Genomic DNA, 22,643 nt, shown 5'->3' with positions numbered 1-22,643 from the left:
TTACTGCTATCTTAGCAAACTCATCAGCAAATCTCTTTGGAGGTCTACCTTTTGTGGCTCTTTGTGACCTGCGAATTAGCCTTAGGTCTTCAACACTCTCCTCTTCCTTCTTAGGAGAAAAGTGACCTATTGTGAACAATGGTTCCTCCAATTCTTGATCAGAGCTTTCAGAGGGTCGCATAGAGGCTTTCGCACTCGTGAAATCCTCTGAACCACCTGATTCAGTTTCAGACTCAGTATCAGAACTTTCATCAGTGGGTGTGGGTTGCTGCGGTTGCTTTTGACTATCCTCAGTCTCATCACTGTCATCAGGGTAACATTGGAAAATTCCCACATTCTCCCCCCACTTGGCATTGTACTCAACACTTCTTGTGAGCTTAATAGTCTTAGAGTCAGTCATCCTTATTCTGTAAGAACCTTTCTCATAACCTAGAAAGATACCATGCAAACCACGCTTGTCTAACTTGGAGTTTTGTGGTGAGTGAACCCACATGTCAGAACCAAAAATTTTCATGTGTTTGATGTATGGCTTCTTGCCAAACATCTTCTCATAGGGGGTACAACCAATCGCTGAAGATAACCTGCGATTATAACTGTAAGTGAAACATGAGAGAGCTTCGGCCCAATAACTCTCTGGAAGATTTGCATCATGTAGCAAAGTTTTTAACCCTTGAAGCAATGTTTGATTTGCCCTCTCGCAAAGTCCATTCTGCCATGGCGAGCGAGGACTAGACAAATCATGTTGAATTCCTTTCTCAGACAGAAAAGCTTCAAACTGCTGAGAAGTGAATTCCCCCCCGCGATCACTGAAAAGAGTCTTTACCTTCTTACCTTGCACATTTTCCAACCAAGCACAGAATTCCTTGAACTTAGGAAAAGCCTCTGATTTCTGCTTGAGATTGTACACATAAATATACCTGGAAAATGCATCAATGAGAACCATGAAGTACCTATTTCCATCCAAAGAGGGCGCTAGTGGTCCAACCAAATCAGCATGAACAATTTGGTATGGTTCTGTAGCTTGCCTACTAGACACCTTACCTTTCGCAGCCATTTTCACCTTGTTTGCTGCGCATGCCTTGCACTTCATGTGGTACCTGCAGGGTTTAATAGTCATACCTTCAACCAAGGCAGGCATTTTAGATACTGCCTCAAAATGCAAATGACCAAATTTTCGATGAAAATCATGAATACATTCTGCATGCAAACTTTTCTTAGAACCTGCAATGCAACAAGTGTCATCCTGCACAACATCATCATAATACAAAACATACAAACGATCAACATATTCAGCATACAATACATAATCATTTTTCTTTGTAATGATGCACCTTTTGTTCTTAAAGGAAACGTCAATGTTCCGCTCATTCAGCTGTCCAACGCTGAGCAGATTATGTTTGGCATCCGGCACATAAAGTACATTCTGTATCGATAAGTCCAAACTGTGAAGAACAACAGTTCCGTAGCCTTTACTGGGGATTGTGTGGTCATCCGCCTGGTGAATCGCACCTTCCTGCGGTGTAAAAGACACGAACAGTCGCTTATCGTTGCACATGTGGTGCGTTGCCGCTGAATCAACAACGAAGAAAGATCTAGACGTCTTCTGGACCTCTGCAACTTTTGGAGTGAAGCGTGAGACCATTGCTTTGTGCTGCGTTGTCCTGGACACCGGACCTTTGCCTTTGCTCTGGCCTTTTCCACGCGGTGAGCTTCCGCTGCGCTGCTCTGTCTTGGCCCTGGGATATTTGCATTCCCTTTTCATATGGCCTAGACGTCCACAGGAGTAGCATTTCACTGCCTTCAAAGCTTTGGCGCCATCTGGTGGTTCCACTGCACTCTGGGATGACGTCTGTAAAGACTCCCCCTTACCCATGCAGCCAGCACCCCGGCGATCTGCTTCATTCTGAATCACGGCAGTGACATAATCCACTGTCAGCTGAGCGGTAGGCTGTACAGCAATCTGAGTCGCAACAGACTCCCAACCTGAACCCAAAGATTGTAGTATCATGAAGGAATACACAGCCTCTGGAAAGTTGAGTCCTCTCTGTTGCAGCTCATGTCTCAGATTCTGCATCTCCATCAGATGTGTACGCACATCTCCACCTTCAGCAAGAGCCATATTATGCAGCTTGTTAAAATAAAACATGGTAGATCCAGCTTCTGTCCTCAAGTGAGCCTCTCTCAAAACGTGCCAAATTTCTCTGGCTGAGGTCTTATCACGCAATAGACAGAGCTCTTCTGGGGATACTATCAATGTAAGAGTTCCCCTTGCTTTGGAATCTTTAGCTTCCCATGCATCTGTAATTGGAGCTGGGGGGGTGTCTGTTATAACCTCAAACAGACCCTCTTTCCGCAGAATAGCCTCTGCATAGAGAACCCAGTCCACATAATTTTTCTTATTGAGCTTGGGAATCCCACAAGCATCCTGAAGGGCCATCATGACTCTGGCATTAGCCTTCTGCATCATCTCTGCTGCTTTAAACAAGCTGCTTTATACAAGCTGCATCTCTGCTGCTTCAAGCCTCATTCCAAAGGCAAGTTCAAAAGTGCTTTCTCTCTGCTGCCCTAAATCATGCTGCATCACTTCTGCAGCTGCTTCAGCCCTTTTAAAAGTTACTTTCGATTTCCCCAGCATAGCCGTTGCCTGTTCCCGGCAAACGGACATAAAAGTTCAAAGTTCAGCCATAAAGCCATTAATTAGATGCTGGCAGGCTGCCCGGAGCAGTAGCACATACCTCATCAATCACCTTGACGCGCAGATACCGTCCGATCCATCCTTCTGCATTCCGATCCTTTTGCCGGCATCAGATGACTGCGTTGTTCTGGGCCATAACCAAAATGTTGATTAGCAGTTTCCAAGTGCACAGCGGAATGATGAGGAATACGTGCTCATACTCTATATTGCTTTATTTACATTTCAAAGCTGGTAGATTACAGAAATGCATCTTGCCTCTGCCGAAGCAGAAAATGCATCCTCTCTCCTCTGAAGCACGGAGAGAATCACACTGAACTGCAAAGAACAGTGAAAAACAGGAAACCAGTGTACGTCACATCCAGTCTCCCTTTCCCGTGGGAAAACTCCAACAGTACAGACTGTGGAATGTAAACATTGTCTTGTGACAAGCCTTTCGCTGCACAGTGAAGAGAGCAGAAACCAACACTTCCATCCCTGGTTTATTACATCTCATATTGCATCCTGCTGTTTATATATACTTCTATATTGTCATACTATTAGGTTTCTTGTTTTTTATAAATACAATTGCAAATGTTTATTCAAATCCTGCCAATGACTATATTTTTTTGTTGTTTCTGCAAATATGATGCAAAAAGTTCCCATTCTTTTTCAAAGTCACTATTGTCTTTTTTGCACAGTTTATCTGTTAACTTTGCCAACTCTGCATAGTTCATCAGCTTCTCTTCCCATTGTTCCTTTGATGGTATTTCTCCAGTCTTCCAGTTCTGTGCTATCAGAATTCAGATCCTTCTCACAGTTTCCATTATTATTATTATTATTATTATTATTGACACGGGTGTCACTGTGGTCTGAACCACTGAGCCTCTTGGGCTTGCTGATCAGAAGGTCAGCGGTTCGAATCCCTGCGACGGGGTGACGTTGCTCTGTTCCAGCTCCTGCCAACCTTGCAGTTCGAAAGCACACCAGTGCAAGTAGATAAGTAGGTACTGCTGCGGCGGGAAGGTAAATGGCGTTTCCATGTGCTCTGGTTTCCGTCACAGTCAACCCCATAGTCACCTTTGACTGGACTTAACCATCCAGGGGTCCTTTACCTTTATTATTATTATTATTATTATTATTATTAATTTCATCAGAGAAATGTGGAGGATACAGCTCTACACTTGTACAGAAATATGAAGCGAGAATCATTCTCCTTAGATTCCTGCTTCCAGTCAGAAGCTCCTGCAGCCAATCAGAAGCTGAGGAAGCTGCATCAGACGTTTGGGTTCCAAAGAACATTCGCAAACCGGAACACTCATTTCTGGGTTTGCGGCATTCGGGAGCCAAAACGTCCAAGTTCCAAGGCATTCGGGATCCAAGGCACGACTGTAATTTTCTTTTAGACCATAGCATGCTGTAAATTTTATACCCCTCTTCCGCAATCGTTCCCGTGCTTCCATGTCTATATTATGATAAATCACTTTTTCTTATTCATATTCCGCAGGCCCAGAGAACATGGTATCGAATGAGGCTAAAGAAATCTCCTGTGACTGGTTTCTGCGCCTTGCTCACCTTGTCTGTGGTGGCTCTTACTAGTTTCTCTTCGACATCCCTGAACAGCTACAAGAAGTCCAATTTCCAATACCTGCCTGGGAATGAGCCTCGAGGGAAAGCTGCCCATCCCAAGCAGTTGTGGGCATCCTCTACTGTCCCTATTGCCTGGCAGGCTTGGCGTCAAAGCCGCCGGGAATGGCCCAGCCATCAGGGAATACAAACTCTGCCAAACCCCAGCTCAGCCCGCAAGCAGAACAGCCAGGCTGGGCGAAATCTTAGGGGTTTAAAATCAAAGGGGCAGGTTAAGAAACATAATGTTGCAGCAAAAAGCTCCGAATGCAGCAGAGAACTCCGGCGCCAAGCCTATCCCTTCAGGACTGGCCAGAAAAACATGAGAAAGATTGATGCCGCTTTTGCCAGCGAAGATCTGAGCATAAAGAAAATGGCGGGTCAGAAACCGCAGAGGGAGTCGGCCCTGTCCTCTCATCCTTTCCGAGATGCGGAGCCTGGAGCTCTTTTATATCTCAAGAATGTATCCACAGGCCGACGGACTTCTCCTCAGGAACAATGTAAGGTCGATGCGCAGACAGCTGGCGCCAAACATCAACACTCAGGTGTCATCAAAGCCATCACCTCAGGTGGAAAGTCGTTTCGCGGCACGACAGGCATTGGGGGACTGATGGAAACCTCTCGCTCTCAGAACCCAGAACCATCTCCGTTTTGGGCCAGAGACGCAGAGGAGCTGCAGAAATCACAGTGGTGCAAGGAGCCCCAACCCAACAGCGTTTCTGGAAGACAAGAGGGCAGTCTGAGGTTGGGCAAAAATGCCCTTCCGTGGTTTACACCAGACGATGTGGAGAAGATGAAACTCCTTGCCAATGGGACGGTTGTGAGCAAAGACCGAATCCCTGCCCATGGGCAAATACTCCGGGTTGGCCTTTCGCCCAGCCAAGACGCCATTTCCCACAACACCAAAGGACTCTGTTCTGAGGGGCTGTGCGGAGTAATCAAAAGGCCCACCGACCTCTATGAGGTTCTAGCTTTCCATTTGGACAGAGTTTTGGGGCTCCACCGGAGCCTGCCTGCGGTGGCCAGGAAGTTTGGCAGTCCCCTGCTACCTTACAAATACACCGACGGTGCCACCAGACCCATTGTATGGTGGGCCCCCGACATACAACATCTGAATGATCCCGGGAATGACCAGAACTCCTTTGCTCTAGGGTGGCAGCAGTACCAGGAGCTGCTGAGGCAACGGTGTGGCATGGAAGATTCCAGAACAACTCTTGGGAAGGGACGATGTTTGACCGTCCTGCATTCGGAATGGGCCAAACTGGCCCTTTTTGACTTTCTCCTGCAGGTAAACCTGGTGGTGGAGCAACCTTCCTTCCTTCCTTCCTTCCTTCCTTCCTTCCTTCCTTCCTTCCTTCCTTCCTTCCTTTTCTTGAACAGTGCAACTGCCAAGTCATGATAAGAGGCCGAATGGTGCTCCTTATGAGTACGTCATACCTCGGGTTAAAGACGCTTCAGGTAGCGTTTTTTCAGGTTACCCAGAAGTAGTGACATGGGTTACTTCTGAGTTTCGGCGATTGCCCATGCACAGAAGCGCTAAATCGCGTTTGGCACATGCACAGAAGCGCCAAATCGCAACCCGCGCAGATGCGGGTTGTGAATGTGCATCCCACACGGATCACGTTCGCAACCTGAGCGTCCACTGTACAGCCGTAAATTCATTCACATGTTTTGTAAACTCTGCTTTAAATTTTATTTTAAGCCTTGGAATATCACGTGTCAATTTTCTATGAGAACACTGTTTGATGCTTCCATACCAATGCTCCAAATCACTTAAAATTTGTGCTGCATGGTCTTTAGAATCAATTTGTGACAAATGAACATCTTTAAGTCCACCAACATTGGTTGCCTTGACTTGGCTGTTTTGCTCACAAATTTATTGACAGCTGCACAAATTATGATAGCAAGGAAGTGGAAGGGGCAAGCAGAATACAAAATGGTAGAATGGTATAAGGAGGTGTGGGATACAGCTATTAATGATAAATTAACACGTGACATTAAGATAAGATGGGGAATAAGCAGGATAAATAATTTTGAGAAGCTACGGAGGGTGTTTCTAGAATTTGTACTGTTAAAATGCAAAGGGGTCAAATCATCACAAGAGGTGTTGAAATTTTGGGAGGTTGGATAGTTACAATGGAGCGGTCTCAGTGGTGGGTTGCACATTTTTATTCTTATTTATTTATGATTATTACTTTGTCAAGAAGACGAAGAAGAACCACTGGCCTGGCTTAGTATAAGGCATCTTCTGATGTTCCTATGCCATGCTAGGCAGAGATTTTGATTTAAGTGCACTGACCTGTAGAGATTCGCTCATGCAGAGAACCAAGCCGTATTCTCCTGATGGCTTGTGTTCCTAATAACTCTTTGCAAATCCCACCAAGATGAGAGAGCTTTTCCATTATTAAATGTGAGCACAAGAGTTCCCCATAATCTTATTATTTGCAGCTCTCTTAATATATGGCTCTTTCACATGTTTTCCCAAAGACCAGCTGCGCTCGTTGGAAATCCATCCTAAACTGCACACAGAGAGACTATTTCTGTTGGTTGTGGGTTTGAATTTTTTTTTTAACACCTTGAGTCGCTGATATAATTCCGATTGCTCTGTGAACAGCTCTCCACGGGAATAAGGGTTCATTGCCAAGAAAAATCTCAGAGAGAGAGAGAGAGAGAGAGAGAGAGAGAGAGAGAGAGAGAGAGGATTGTGTGCTGTGGATGATTTTTTTAAAATGACAACAAAGCAGATGCTATTTGCAGGACTTGATTTGAGATATCTGGCAGTTCTCACAGCCCCAGTTTCCATACAAAATTGTGCTACAGGTGTGTAGCACAGGCGTACACACGCTTCGACAAAATTATCCTCCAAAAACTGCAGCACAAAACACACCAATAGACTTATTTTTCTTTCATGCCCCAAATGATCCCTTTCTGCTTTTCTCTGTAACTTTGTGGCTGGGAAAAGGGGTGCGAGGTTTCGAGCTGAAAGCAGACAGAAGGGAAAGAGTTAAGTATCTCCCCCTGACTTCCCACTGCTGAAACCAGAAGGGTATGCTCTTAAATGCAACTTCTATGTTAACATCTAGTTTGGACCCCAATCCCCATTGAACCTGTCGAGTTTGTTGAGGTAAACAGGGATGGCCAGGCTATCTGGGCAGTTAATATGCAGCAACTGGAGTTTGGCATCATTGCAAAATTTCTTCAACATATTTGCTTCTTCCAGGTACAAACATTTTTTTGTTTGCTTGGCTTGTGTGTGTATTTTAATACTTATTTTGGCAGGTACTAGGGTTATAGAGATAAAGAGCTGCGTGAAGTGTGGAATGCAAGGGAGAACAAGGTTTTATTCTTTAACGAAGAAAAACCTTACAGAGGCATTGTAAGAGAGATTGGCTCCAAGGGTAGATTTACACTCATGGTTTTTAATGTTAAGGAATGGTTTTGATAACATATATGGACACACGACATCCTATTTTTAATGTTCTTAATGTGTTATTATAGGGACATGGGTGGCGCTGTGGTCTAAACCACAGAGCCTAGGGCTTGCCGATCGGAAGGTTGGCAGTTTGAATCTCCGCGACGGGGTGAGCTCCCGTTGCTCGATCCCTGCTCCTGCCAACCTAGCAGTTCGAAAGCACGTCAAGTGCAAGCAGATAAATAGCGGGAAGGTAAACGGCGTTTCCGTGTGCTGCTCTGGTTCGCCAGAAGCAGCTTAGTCATGCTGGCCACATGACCTGGAAGCTGTCTGCAGACAAACGCTGGCTCCCTTGGCCTATAGAGCGAGATGAGTGTCGCAACCCCAGAGTCGTCCACAACTGTGTGTTATTAAAATATGACACTGGAGGACGCTGTTGAGCAACCAGCAACAGGGAGACAGTGTTTCGACTGAGGCTGGGGAGGAAACCAAGGTAAAAAGTACATAAGGAATTGGGGGAATGTTTGAAAGTACTTTCCCAAAAGAACCCAGAGTCCTTTCTGTTGTCAGCTTCCTATGTTCCCGATAGAGCCATAAAATACATATTACCTTCCCCCCACTCCCCGTCCTGTCCAAACTTAAGAACAATGTACAGATCCATGGAGGGATGGATGCAAGAGCGGTAATTTCAATGCCACCAACTGCGTAATGGTGGCTCTAGGATAATTTTTGGAAGGTATCAGTATTTTCCCTGGCAACCTCAGAAGGCGAGAAATCTGAACCATCATTAAACAGCTGCCAACTCTCACACTTTCAGATATTCTGCTAACGCGCCATCTGCTGAAATGGTGTGACTTATCGGTACAGTGAAAAAGAGAACAAACGGTGCTTTCTCATGTTACGAAATCGCCCAAGAAATCAACGCCTCACTTAAACTGCACAAGTTGGAGCATGCAGTTCAAACCAGGCTCGAGGCGGCTTGCAACATGAAATAAATACCGAACTGCCGCATCGCAAAAGGAGTCACAAACAATAAATGAAGCATTTTTTAAAAATACGCAACCAAACGGAACCGTTTCCACATGAGTTGCAACAAAATCTGAAATTAATAAAAACTGAGAGCAACGACAGCAACGACCCCCACCCAAAGGTGCCAACTTGAGTAAAATATTGGGGGGGGGGTAGGAAAGCCCAGCCCAATCACAAGATGTGGTACTCACCCACTCTTTGAATGGCAGTGCCCATAAACTTTGGGGGGAGCCCCCTCAAATACTCCTCAACCCCTAGGAGTTGGCTCCTGACCTCCACCCCACATAACCCACAAAACAGCACCCCCAGCCCAAGAGTCTTTTCAGCAGCCTCCGCTTTTGTAGTTGGAGTCAGTCAGAGACTCCAGATGAGGTCTTCCAGGACTCACAGCCAAGATGGTCTGGCCTGTTCAGCAGCCTCCAACCTTACCAGATAATTGCTTTTTCAGAATGGGTGGTGGCCAAGCCCCCTCATTTCTACTGACATTTCTAAACTGGGCAATGTTTCTTTCTTTGCCGTCCAGGCTTGAACTCAGCTGGGTTGCAAAGGGAAAAAGAAAGGTCCACAGTAACCAAAATATACTCAGAGTTGAGTGTCAATTTCAGGCTCTTTATTCAGCTCATAGTAGCAATGAATGAAACTTTCCCCAAAACATCTAGCTATACAGTGGTGCCTCGCAAGACGAAATTAATCCGTTCCGAGAGGCTCTTCGCATAGCGGTTTTTTCGTCTTGCGAAGCAAGCCCATTGACAGCTTAGCGGATTAGCGCTATTAGCGGTTTAGCGGCTTTTAGCGGATCAGCTGATAAGCGGCTTAGCGGCTTAGGAAAAGGGGGGGGAAAGGGGGGGGACCCGCAGGAACTCGCAAGACATTTCGTCTTGCGAAGCAAGCCCATAGGGAAATTCGTTTTGCGAAGCACCTCCAAAACGGAAAACCCTTTCGTCTAGCGGGTTTTCCGTCTTGCGAGGCGTTCGTCTTGCGGGGCACCACTGTATATACATTATTTACACAATGCGCCCTGCGTGATTGGCTAATTCCGGGCTGCTCCTGTAGGCCAATCAGGTTGCTGATTTACTTCATCCAGGAGCCTGATTGGCTGCTCCTGCAGGGCAGTCAGGTTGCTGATTCACTTCCACCTGGATTGGGTGGCTCCTGCGGACCAATCAGACTGCTGCATTCCAGATCCTATTGTTCTAAGATTCAGCTCAGTACATAACAGTAACCCTGGCTTGAATTCAGTGTGTGCTCCTCGTTCCTTCTTTTAGCCAACATCTTCCATCATCAGACATCATATATGATACCAGGCCTGGGAAAGGTGGATGTGCTATGTTCTAAAGAGCCTGGGAGGCCAACCTCTCACAGTCTGGTGTTCCTCTAGAGTAGGGATCAGCAAGGTTTACCTCACATGGGCCGGTTCACTCCAGTGGAGATCCCTCTGTGGGCCAGATCGTGTGCACGTGTGTCCACAATTTCCAGCACCTGTGTCTGCGCAGACACAATTTCCGGCGTCTGTGCAGACGCGATTTCCGGTCCCTGCGCCTGTGCAGATGCAATTTCTGGCGCCACGGAAGTGAGTCCCCGTGCCGCGCCGTGGCGGTTTAGCGCAGCGGGCCGGGACTCGCCGAGGGGGCGGCTAGGTTCGAGGGTGGCTCCTGCCCCGGTTAAATGATCCCCGTGGCCCGCTTGTGGCTCATGGGCCTTAGGTTGCCGACCCCTGATCTAGAGGTGCCCATCACCAGTGTCGTAGCGTGGGTTGCTGGCTCCAGGCAAGTGTTGTGCTTCCCTGGTGGACTGGACAGTGGCCAGTCTTTTCGCCAGCCAGCGTCTAATCAAGGGAGTCTCTCCCCCAAGCTGGGAGCAGAGATAAGGCAGAGAAAAGTGAAGCCAGGAGTGATGCTGTGTCGCCTTGGCCCCCCTGTCCTCGCCGCCTTCTTCCTCCCTCCCTTCTTGGTGGGCGGCGGCAGCGCCCTCCCTCTTGCCAGCCCAAAGTCGGGTTGTGCGTGGGCATCCCTTCTCTGGCCACGAGGAGGAGGTGCCCCCACCCCAGCCCGAAAGGCTCATCCCATTCGCTGCTTGCCTGCCTGCAGCTCCAACCTCAATTTGGGATCCTGTCCTGGGGCCACGGTCCCTCCATGCTATGCTATTGCCAATCACTGAAGTAAATCATGTAAAGATCAGGCTGTAAGTGTGGAAAGTACTTGCCTAATAATAATAATAATAATTTATTTATACCTGGCCCATCTGGCTGGGTTTCTCCAGCCATTCTGGGTGGCTTCCAACAAAGATTAAAGGTAAAGGGACCCCTGACCATTAGGTCCAGTCGTGACCGATTCTGGGGTTGCGGCACTCATCTCCCTTTATTGGCCGAGGGAGCTGGCGTACAGCTTCTGGGTCGTGTGGCCAGCATGACTAAGCTGCTTCTGGCGAACCAGAGCAGCGCATGGAAATGCCGTTTACCTTCCCGCCGGAGCGGTACCTATATATCTGCTTGCACTTTGATGTGCTTTCGAACTGCTAGGTTGGCAGGAGCAGGGACCGAGCAATGGGAGCTCACCCCGTCGCAGGGATTCGAACCGCCGACCTTCTGATCAGCAAGTCCTAGGTTTAAACCACAGTGCCACCCGCGTCCCTCCAACAAAAATTAAAAATACATTAAAACATCAGTCATTAAAAACTTCCCTAAACACGGTTGTCTTCTAAAAGTAAGATACAATGGTACCTCGGGTAACAGACGCTTCAGGTTACAGAAGCTTCAGGTTACAGACCCCGCTAGCCCAGAAATAGTACCTCAGGTTAAGAACTTTGCTTCAGGATGAGAACAGAAATCGTGCGGCAGCAGCAGCAGGAGGCCCCATTAGCTAAAGTGGTACCTCAAGTTAAGAACAGATCTCCAGAACGAATTAAGTTCTTAACCCAAGGTACCACTGTAGTAGTTTATCTCTTTGACATCTGATGGGAGGGCCTTCCACAGGGCGGCTGCCACTACCGAGAAGGCCCTCTGCCTGGTTCCCATTGACATTCTTGTTTTATAGATGGGGCTGAATGAGTGACTAATCCAGGCAGTTACGATCGATGGGGAATTTGGCTCCCGTTACGATCGATGGCTCCAGATCCTAGGTTACTCTGCAGTCCACTAGACCACACAGTCTCCAAGGACAAACAACCTAGAGATTGTCCGCCAGCCACCAGCAAATATTAGTCTTCCATACAAGGAAAGGTCTCTGTCTGACATCACAGATACAGAATTCTTACGCCTCTGAATCCTCCACATCTCCTGCAGGTCCACGACCGCCTGGATCGATACTGCTGTGGCTTTCAGCCAGATCCTTCTGAGCCCTGTGTTCAGGAACTGCTCCACGAGAAGTGCCAAAACCCTGCCGAGCTGGTCTTGGTTCATATCTTGGTATGCCACTTCACTGTGAACTGAGTTTGTTTCTGTTCTAACACATTTTTAATATCTAAAAATATTTTTATTCATTTTTAACAGTTAACGTCACAAATAAATCATAATCATATACAGTGGTGCCCCGCAAGACGAATGCCTCGCAAGACGGAAAACCCGCTAGACGAAAGGGTTTTCCGTTTTGGAGGTGCTTCGCAAAACGAATTTCCCTATGGGCTTGCTTCGCAAGACGAAAATGTCTTGCAAGTTCCTGCGGGTGTTTTTTCCTTTTCCCCCTCCTTTTCTAAGCCGCTTAACAGCTGATCCGCTAAGCCGCTTAACAGCTGATCCGCTAAGCCGCTAAGCTGCTTAACAGCTGATCTGCTAAGCCGCTAAGCCGCTTATCAGCTGATCCGCTAAGCCCCTAAGCCGCTAATAGCGCTAAGCCGCTAAGCTGTCAATGGGCTTGCTTCGCAAGACGAAAAAACAGCAAGATGAAGAGACTCGCGGAATGGATTCTTTTCGTCTTGCGAGGCACCACTGTACACATAGGATTCTCTGAATCCCTGGACTTCCTTTCACCTCTCCATGGTTTCCATAGTTATTCTTTTCCAACTGCATCATATAATGTGTCAGAGGCTTAGTGCTGTCCAGCTGGCCATAGATAAGACTCCGGGCTCCCAGCCAGTTCCAAACCATTTGATTTATTTGACAAAGTTCAAACGTACATCTCCAGCGTTTCAATTAGCCTCCTTCCCCTTGTGTGCAGTTGCTGCCTCTAATCTTTCTTCTTCCTTTTCCGCACCTAGCATGCAAGTCTGCGAAAACTCCTCCCCTTACTTTCTCTGTGTACAGCATGACTTGTCCCAGGCTCATCCTCCTCCCCCTCTACGTCAGACTGACTGTCAGACGACAAGCTGCTGATAATCTCTTTAGGCTCTCTATAACTGCTGGTTTCTGTCCTTTCATCTTTTCCCGTTTGCCTCTCCCTGACATAATGTTCTCCATATTTTCTTAACACTCAGTTCTCACCATAGTGCTCATCACATTGCAAGTGTTTTTTTTAAAACCCTGCCAATATTTTTAATTGTTTACAGTGTTCTTTTAAGATATATTAAAAAAATTGTCCAGTAGCACCTTTGAGACCAACGAAGTTTGTTCTTGGTATAAGCTTTCGTGTGCATGCACACTTCTTCAGGTACGAAAGCTTATACCTAGAACAAACTTAGTTGGTCTCTAAGGTGCTATTGGACAATTTTTTTATTTTTTAATATATTTTGACTGCATCAGACCAACGCAGCTACCTACCTGGATCTAGTATTCTTTTAAGTAACTTATAAATTTTCGCCATTCTTTATTAAATTTATTATCCTCTGTTCTTCCTGGTCATTTTTGCCATTTCGGCATAGTCCATCATCTTCATCAGCCATTCTTATCTTGTAGGTATTTTATCTTCCTTCAATCTTTGGGCTAATAACATCCTCACAGTTGTCGTAGCGTACATAAACAGTCTTTTCTGTTCCTTTGGTGTTTTTGGACCTAGATTTCCTAATAGAAAAGCTTCTGTTTTTTTCACAAAATTTATTTTAAACATTTTTTTCAACTCATTGTAAATCATTTCCCAATATGCTTTTATCATCTTGCACGTCCACCACATGTGGTAGAATGTGCCTTCCTTCTCTTTACACTTCCAACATATATTTGTAGCAGTTCTATACATTTTGCTAGTTTAGTAGGAGCCAGTTACCAAAGATACATCGTTTTCATATAATTTTCTTTCAATGTGCAGCATGCTGTGAATTTTAAATCCTCCCTCCATTTCTCCCATGATGAAAGTTGTATATTATGTCCAATATCCTTTGCCCATTGTATCATTACTGAGTTTCTGTTCTAACACTTGGTGATTTGTGGACTAGCCTGGCGATGCATTCTTGCTTCTTACTAAAACTTTTCCCCTGGCCCTAAATGTCAGAGTAAACATTTTGGATGAAAGAAAATAGGAATGAAAGAAGATGAAGTATGAAGTCTTTTGGGGGAAGCGAGAGACTTCTGCGGCTAAGGACCACTTCGCATTTAGTAATGTAAGCGTAATTGCTTTGTGGAGGAGATCGCCGCACACATAAAAATATCCATATAGCACTGAGCTGTAAGGTAAACATGCCAACATTTCCCAAAATGTTCTGTAACAGACTGTTCACATTTATGTACCTGTGTCCTGAGAGCCAGTGTGGTGTAGTGGTTAAGAGCGGCAGACTCGTAATCTGGTGAACCGGGTTCGCTTCCTCGCTCCTCCACATGCAACTGCTGGGTGACCTTGGGCTAGTCACACTTCTCTGAAGTCTCTCAGCCCCACTCACCTCACAGAGTGTTTGTTGTGGGGGAGGAAGGGAAAGGAGAATGTTAGCCGCTTTGAGACTCTTTCGGGTAGTGATAAAGCGGGATATCAAATCCAAACTCTTCTTCTCTTCTTCTTACTGCCAAGTTGATTCTTCTTTTCCAGATCCGGAGGAGCAAGCCTTCACACTTAGTATTTATTGACAACGCAGGCAGACCAGGCCATCCAGATGCAAAACTGAACTTCAGGCTGCTGCAAGGCATAGACGGGTAAGATGGGCATTGGCGAGTATTACCTGTGGGCTGTATATATTCAATAACATTTCCTCTCCATGGTGCTCAAAATATTGATGATAAAACTAGGACAGCCCTGTTCCTTTTGAGCAGGAGATGGTTTAGCGAGTATCCTTTCTTATTTAATAAATAATAATCTGGAGGTCACAAATGAGAAACAAGTCGCTTTAATGTTTATAGACGCAGAAAAGGCCTTTGATAAGATTTCATGGGCCTTTATGAAGAAAATGACAGAAATGATGAATTTTGGAGAGGCTTTTGGTAAAAGTATTGAGGCAATTTATTCAGAACAACTAGCTATGCTGATTGTGAACAATGGGATTACGGAAAAATGTAAAACAATGAAGGGGACAAGGCAAGGATGTCCCCTGTCACCGTTATTATTTATATTAGTATTAGAGACCCTGGCAAAAAAGATACGAGCAGATGATACAATAAAAGGAATAATGGTAGGAAATAAAACATATAAATTAAAAGCTTTTGCAGATGACCTTGTGATTACAGTAGAAGATCCTAAGTACAGTTTACTGAAAGTGTTGGAGAGGATCCAGGAATTTGGACAGTAGCAGGAATCAAATTAAATAAAAATAAAACTAAGATATTGATGAAAAATATGACAAAACAACGTAAAAAGGATCTACAACAAGTTTCCGACTTATGTTTATATATAAAAGTTAAATACTTGGGGGTATGACTAACAGCTAAAAATATTAACTTATGTAAAGATAATTATATAAATATCTGGAAAGAAATAAAGAGAAATTTAGAGATTTAGGGTAGGATGAAATTAATCCTTCAATAAATATCAGGCAGAAAAGAAATAGATCCCAGGGAGCAGAAGTTGGATTGCTTCGTATGCTACCTTCATGCACTAATACTTTAGAATATGGGATTCTGTCTATAAAAAACATAACTTTTAATTTCTTTGGTCAGGTTTCCTGAGATAGCTGTGACTGTGCTCAGGTCAGGATGCTTGCAAAACCTGCTTTTGCAATCTCTGTATGTCGATGAGGAATTCTGGGGAAACCAGGGTGGACATGAAGGAATGAAGCAATGGCTCCAAACCATCGACAGGAGAGGACAGATTCTGCTTAGGTATATTCAGGAGCACAACTTAACAGTCACAAAAGAATCCTCACGTTAGTCTTTCTTGACAAGGGTGACACGCTCATCTGCAACAGAAAGGAGCTTTTGAGCTTTGTCTGTGAAAATACCTCTGTGCCCAGATCTGCCAGCAGACACACAGGCCTTTGAGTGGCTATGTAACTTCTGTCATATGTGAATTCTGAAAATAAAGCTAATTTTTAAAAAAGAAATGTGTGACAAAATGGGTCTGTTGTATTTATATTTGAGGAATCATCCTACACCACATTTTCTGTTTTGTAGTGTATGGTTCTTCCACATACCGAGCACACATACCGAGCACAATTCAAAGTGTTGGTGCTGACCTTTAAAGCCCTAAACGGCCTCGGTCCAGTATACCTGAAGAAGCATCTCCACTCCCATCATTCAGCCCGGACACTGAGATCCAGCACCGAGGGCCTTCAGGCGGTTCCCTCATTGAGAGAAGTGAGGGAACCAGGCAGAGGGCCTTCTCGGTAGTGGCACCCACCCTGTGGAACACCCTCCCTTCAGATGTGAAGAAAATAAGCAGTTATCCTATCTTTAAAAGACATCTGAAGGCAGCCCTGTTTAGGGAAGTTTTTAATATTTAATGCTGTATTGTTTTTAACATTTGATTGGGAGCCGCCCAGAGTGGCTGGGGAAACTCAGCCAGATGGGCAGGGTATAAATAATATATTATTATTATTATTATTATTATTATTATTATTATTATTATTAAATTGTTTGTGAAAAGGCAATCTCTGGACCCAATGTCAACCCAATTGTGCTTTCTGACATGAACCAGATGAAGATGAATACTGCCATCCCTTTGAGCTCCATCTAGTAGGGTCAGCGGGTACCACATGAGAATCAGAGTTTGCAGTTGCAACCCGATGTCCTTTCACATCCTTTGAAGGTAGAAATTTCCCTTGCTAGATGGGTGTGAGACAGGCAGAATTACAGACAATGGGGCACATTTCGTAGAAGAGTTGGAAGGGACCCAATGGTCATCTAGTCCAACCCCCTCCAATGCAGGACTCCAGGCTAAAGCATCCATGGCAGATGGCCATCCAACCTCTGTTAAAAAACCTCCAAAGAAGGAGAGTCCACCACCTCTCGTGGGAGACCGTTCCACTGCCGAACAGCTCCTACTGTCATAAAGTTTTTCCTGATGTTTAGGCAGAATCTCCTTTCTTGTAACTTGAAGCCATTGGTTTGAGGCCTACCCTCCAGAGCAGGAGAAAACAAGCTCGCTTCATCTTCTATGTGGCAGCCTTTCGAGATATTTGAAGATGGCTATCATGTCTTCTCTCAGTCTCCTCTTTTCCAGGCTAAACACATCCTTCAAGCGCTCCTCATAAGGCTTCGTTTCCAGACCCTTGATCATCTTGGTTGCCCTTCTCTGCAGACATTTCTTCTGAAATGTATTTATATGGAAGTATATTTTACTGAAATGCAACCAACACCTGAGAATCAGAGTCTGCAGATGTTGTTGGATTCCAGCTGCCATCATCCGTAACCAATGGTTGTTTGCTGTTTGGGTCTGTTAAGAATTGGAGTCTGACAACATCTGGAGGGTCAAAGCTTTCCAATGCCTGATGCTTAAATTTGAGACCAGCCACCCAGTATCTGGCCTGAAAGCAAATTGGTAACCATTGACATGGACAGAGAATAAGGAAAGTGTTTTGTGGTGTGCATACATCTATGTGTAAGTAAAGGTAAAGGGACCCCTGACCATTAAGTCCAGTCGTGACTGACTCTGGGGTTGCGGCGCTCATCTCGCGTTATTGGCCAAGGGAGGCGGCGTACAGCTTCTGGGTCATGTGGCCAGCAGGACTAAGCCACTTCTGGCGAACCAGAGCAGCGCACGGAAACGCCGTTTACCTTCCCACGGGAGCGGTACCTATTTATCTACTGGCACTTTGATGTGCTTTCGAACTGCTAGGTTGCCAGGAGCAGGGACCAAGCAACGGGAGCTCACCCCGCCGCGGGGATTCGAACCACCGACCTTCTGATCAGCAAGTCCTAGGCTCTGTGCCACCCGCCTCCTTACATCTATATGTAGGTAAGTAAAATTCCTGATTGGGTATATGTGTTTCATACAGTTCTTGTAATGAAGTGGGGTAAAGATGGATGCCTTTTTTTCCAAAATTTAAGTTTAGTTGTGTTTTTTGTTGGCATCTGCTTGTCTCGAGAGCCAATGGAGTGAGCCTCCAGTGGCGAAGTCAAACTGCTGGGGAATCACAGCGCCTGTTGTGGCGGCAGAGACCAGTAACTCGGAACTGCTGCCTCCTGTGTTGTTTTTGCTATGTTGGCAGGACAAAAGTGACCTCTCCAGGTCCTGGGCTGCCCAGAAAACAACTCTTCCGCCTCTCAGCCTTGCTGATGAAGGAAAGCAGAGCAAGACATTTGGCTCCAGCTTGGCTGCAGAAGTTTCCGGAAGGAAGGCAAGTCTTAGGGACTCCAATGACAGGTTTACTCCTTAGTTTTTTATATCTCGCAAAGCAGAGAGTATGGATTATTTGTGGTGGTTGTTGTTGTTGTTTAGTCGTGTCCGACTCTTTGTGACCCACAGGTACACAAACACCACACTTAAAACATTCAGCATAGAGTAATACAATTCTACATATTCATATCCGATATAAATACAATATAATACAAGTAATATATATTAAAAAGAGCACAAGATACGATTACAAGGAAGAGCATATGCAATAGAAAGTTAATGTAATCATAAAGCTATTATCCAAATCAGTGATACATAACTTATTATTAATGCATTCTGCTGCTGGATTTCATTTCCTAATATGAAATTATTATTTTTTGCATTGATCTTCCTAATGCTGTTAATTTCACAATCTATAGTTGGTCTCAGATGTTTTGGATTAATTTTGTCCTGCTGGTTTTTGGTTTTTGTTTTTTTCTCAAGTCTTTGTGAGCGATATGTGTTTGTTACAAAATAGGTTCTGGTTTATCTAGCCGAGCGGCCGTTTTTACACGCTGCAGCCATCGAACACAAGGTGGGATCCAGTTTAGGATATAATTAACTGATTGTCTCTCTTATCAGTTTCCAAAATGTACCGTATTTTTTGCTCTATAAGACTCACTTTTTCCCTCCTAAAAAGTAAGGGAAAATGTGTGTGTGTCTTATGGAGCGAATGCAGGCTGTGCAGCTATCCCAGAAGCCAGAACAGGAAAAGGGATCGCTGCTTTCACTGTACAGCAATCCCTCTTGCTGTTCTGGCTTCTGAGATTCAGAATATTTTTTTTCTTGTTTTCCTCCTCCAAAAACTAGGTGCGTCTTATGGTCTGGTGCGTCTTATAGAGCGAAAAATACGGTGATGGCTTTCTGACACAACCACCACATATAGACAAACTCACCTTTCATGTCTCATCGAGTTTAACCAGTGATGTGCCATGCTTAGACTGTTGGACTAGGACCCGGGAGATCCGGGTTCAAATTCTCACTCAGCTGTCAAGCTTTCCTTGTGGGGAGCTACTTTTCCCCCACCCTCCTCTCTCAACTATCGTGTAGACAACTATGTTCAAAATTGGGGCTTCTGGGCTATACTGACACAAAATTGCGTGTTTCTAGAGACTCAGAACCTGTTGTTCTCTAGGGACAGGGCCTGGCACTCCCAGACTGCAGGTCTGCAGATGGTTAGAAGATTAGAAGAGTTTGGACTTGATATCCCGCCTTTCCCTACCCTTTAAGGAGTCTCAAAGCGGCTAACAATCTCCTTTCCCTTCCTCCCTCTGTGAGGTGAGTGAGGCTGAGAGACTTCAAAGAAGTGTGACTGGCCCAAGGTCACCCAGCAGCTGCATGTGGAGGAGCGGAGACACGAACCCGGTTCACCAGATTATGAATCTACCGCTCTTAACCACTACACCACACTGGTTGCCTTAACCCACCTGAAACTGCAGGGAACTGCAGGGGGCAACATGAAAACCTTGCCCTGGTTTGCTCCACCTTGGAGTCGGGGTAAGGAAAAGGGGCGAGGAGAAAAAAAGGAAAGAAGTGAGAGGCACATGCATGAAGCAGGAGAGAAGAACTAGGGCGAACTGTGCCCTATATTGAATCAATACAGGACATAGCCTTTTACATTGAAATAAGGGACAATCCTGTATTATAAAAAACATAAAAAGGCAAAGGACCCCTGGACGGTTAAGTCCAGTCAAAGGCAACTATGGGGTTGCTCATCTTGCTTTCAGGCTAAGGGAGCCGGCATTTGACCACAGACAACTTTCCGGGTCATGTGTCCAGATTGACTAAACTGCTTCTGGCGCAACAGAACACCGTGACGGAAACCAGAGCGCATGGAAACGCCGCAGCGGTACCTATTTATCTACTTGCGCTGGTGTGCTTTCTAACTGCCAGGTTGGCAGGAGCAAGGACCGAGCAACGGGAGCTCACTCCGTCGCGGGGATTCGAACTGCCAACCTTCTGATCTACAAGCCAAAGAGGCTCAGTGGTTTAGACCACAGCGCCACCCGCGTCCCTAATCCTGTATTATATAGGACGAGTGGCAACCTTAACCTAAACATTACCATATGCAAACTCACGTCAAGGGCATGTGCCCATCAGTGATTCTGGCCAGCAAGCTTTCACACAACTGGTAAAATCTTTCTAGAAATTCAATTTCTTTCACAATCACATGGCTAGAGGAGCCTTGTCAAAAAAAGAAGGGGTGGGGAAAGGCTGGATTTTAGAGATGCCTGAGTAGCGACAGTAAAAATGGACTTGGCAGCTCAAACTGATCTGCTTTGATCATGCTGTTCTGCACCTGAAACCTCTCTCTTTGTGTGCTCCTGCGTGTACCAAATCACATCAGCATCCGGTCAACTCAAGCAGCCAGCTTGCATCTCCTTTGTCGGCCATCTCTGGATTGAAAGAGCAGGCGATAACAACTTTGAAAAACCCCAATTTTTTTTGGATTGCACCTTTTTGTAGCATTTTTTTAAATTACGTTTTCCTAACGTGTCCCTGCCTTTTCGTCAGCCGCAGCCGGTTGCCATGGAGATGATTAAGATGACTTATCATGGGAGGCAGGCGGAAGAATCTTCACAAAATAAATATCCTATTTTCATGTAAATCATCTCTGGTCATGATAATGAGACAGGGGAGAAGGTGAGAATGGGAAAACTTGACACTGTCAACACTGTCATTGCTGCAGCAAATGACAGCCAATGTTCTCCATTAAGGTGTTGACGTTCCATTAAAAGTCTGAAGGCTATTCGGGTGGTGGGTGAATATTATCCCCCCAGCATCAATACCCTATTAAAGGAAAGATTGAGGGCACAAGGAGAAGGGGACGACAGAGGACAAGATGGTTGGACAGTGTTCTCGAAGCTACCAGCATGAGTTTGACCAAACTGCGGGAGGCAGTGGAAGACAGGAGTGACTGGCGTGCTCTGGTCCATGGGGTCACGAAGAGTCAGACACAGCTAAACGACTAAACAACAACAACAATTAAAGCTCTGCCCAAGGCATGATGGATAACAGCAACAACCTGGGGAAAGGAAGACATAACATCTTACAAGGACAGGAAGAAACACCATGGACAGAATAATTGCCACACACAGGAAAAACGATATCGTTTTGAGTTCCTCACTTGCAGTTTTATAAATCATTAAATGTGTCAACACAAATAGAAGCTATTAATATTGCAGTTTTTGTATAAGGGATTATTATAATGACCGGAATGTAATGGAAATTAATAGGATTCTGGAACGCAGAAATAAAGAAAATCATCAAATCTAGCATGCGGGGCTCCCACTTTATCTAAATTATATAATTCGGTATTTGAATGATTGGTATTAATATTTGTATTATAAAGTGGTGTTGTTATAACGAGGCTATTATTGGACTGTAATGGAAAATTATTATTTAAAAAAGGTATTTTTTAAAAAAAATGCCAAAAAAGGGGGGGGGAATGCCAAACCAATTTACCTAGTCATTCTGAGTTCTTTTAACATTTGCTCAACTGCTTCAATTTCTCCGTGGGGAAATTTGACCCTTTGAGAGCAACATCACATTCAAATGACTTCAGGCGAAAGAAATAATAAATTGATTCCGGTTTCCTTTCATGCTGGCCTCCTGAGTGTTCATTCAAGCAGAAAAGAAGCTATACAGTCTGGAAGGAAATATTAGTTATTCATTAAAGGGTACTTTATGAGTCAAATCATTAAAGGGCCTGGGAAGTTAAAGGGTGATTCATTGACCCCCATCCAACTATTACTGTATAAACTTAACTCATATCTACATATCCACTCATAGAAATATCTACCCAGAAGTACTGTACGTTTGACACTGAGTTTAATGGGACATACTCTCAGGGAGGGGCGTATAGAATTGAAGCCTTAAATGGCAAGGTACTGGAAATAATGTACCGCACCACAATACTTGAGCATCATATTTCCTAATTCTGGGTGTCAGACAAAGGTTATTTCTGTATGCCACTACTGCAGCCCGTGTTTCGTTAGTAGCCCCAAAATGGAAAATGAGCGGGACCCCAACAAAAGAATGGCAACTTAAACTGATGGAATATGCACAGCTTACGGATTTAACATATAGAATAAGAGAACAAGAAGAGCATACGTTTAGAAAAGACTGGAAAATGTTTATTGAATATATGGGGGGAAATTGTGTACATTTGAAAACGTTGGCAGCATTCACATAAATTCAACAATAAGTTTTGATGGATGTAATAATGGAATACTGAATGGTTTAGTTTATGTAAAATATGCAGGGATTTAAGATATGCAAAATGAACCATGGAAAGAGAGGAAGG

The 22,643-nt window shown here is 44.9% G+C and overlaps 1 protein-coding gene across 3 annotated transcripts in view; it reads left to right on the top strand.

The window, feature by feature from the left end:
- The window catches only part of GASK1A (golgi associated kinase 1A), a 32,476-nt gene extending 16,412 nt beyond the window's left edge, over positions 1-16,064 (top strand). For 2 of the 3 annotated variants that reach the window (XM_079947304.1, XM_079947305.1), the window contains exons 2-5: positions 4,179-5,585; positions 12,019-12,141; positions 14,621-14,724; positions 15,682-16,064. In XM_079947304.1, the coding sequence (XP_079803430.1) occupies positions 4,179-5,585; positions 12,019-12,141; positions 14,621-14,724; positions 15,682-15,892 (1,845 nt within the window). In that variant the 3' untranslated portion in view covers positions 15,893-16,064. The remainder of the gene's footprint in view (positions 1-4,178; positions 5,586-12,018; positions 12,142-14,620; positions 14,725-15,681) is intronic. The other variant, XM_079947306.1, reaches the window with a different exon arrangement.
- Positions 16,065-22,643: the final 6,579 nt, after the last annotated feature.

Source organism: Podarcis cretensis, assembly GCF_951804945.1.
Source record: "Podarcis cretensis genome assembly, chromosome: 12".
Taxonomy (NCBI): Eukaryota; Metazoa; Chordata; class Lepidosauria; order Squamata; family Lacertidae; genus Podarcis; species Podarcis cretensis.
This window is presented reverse-complemented; position numbering and strand designations above follow the sequence as displayed.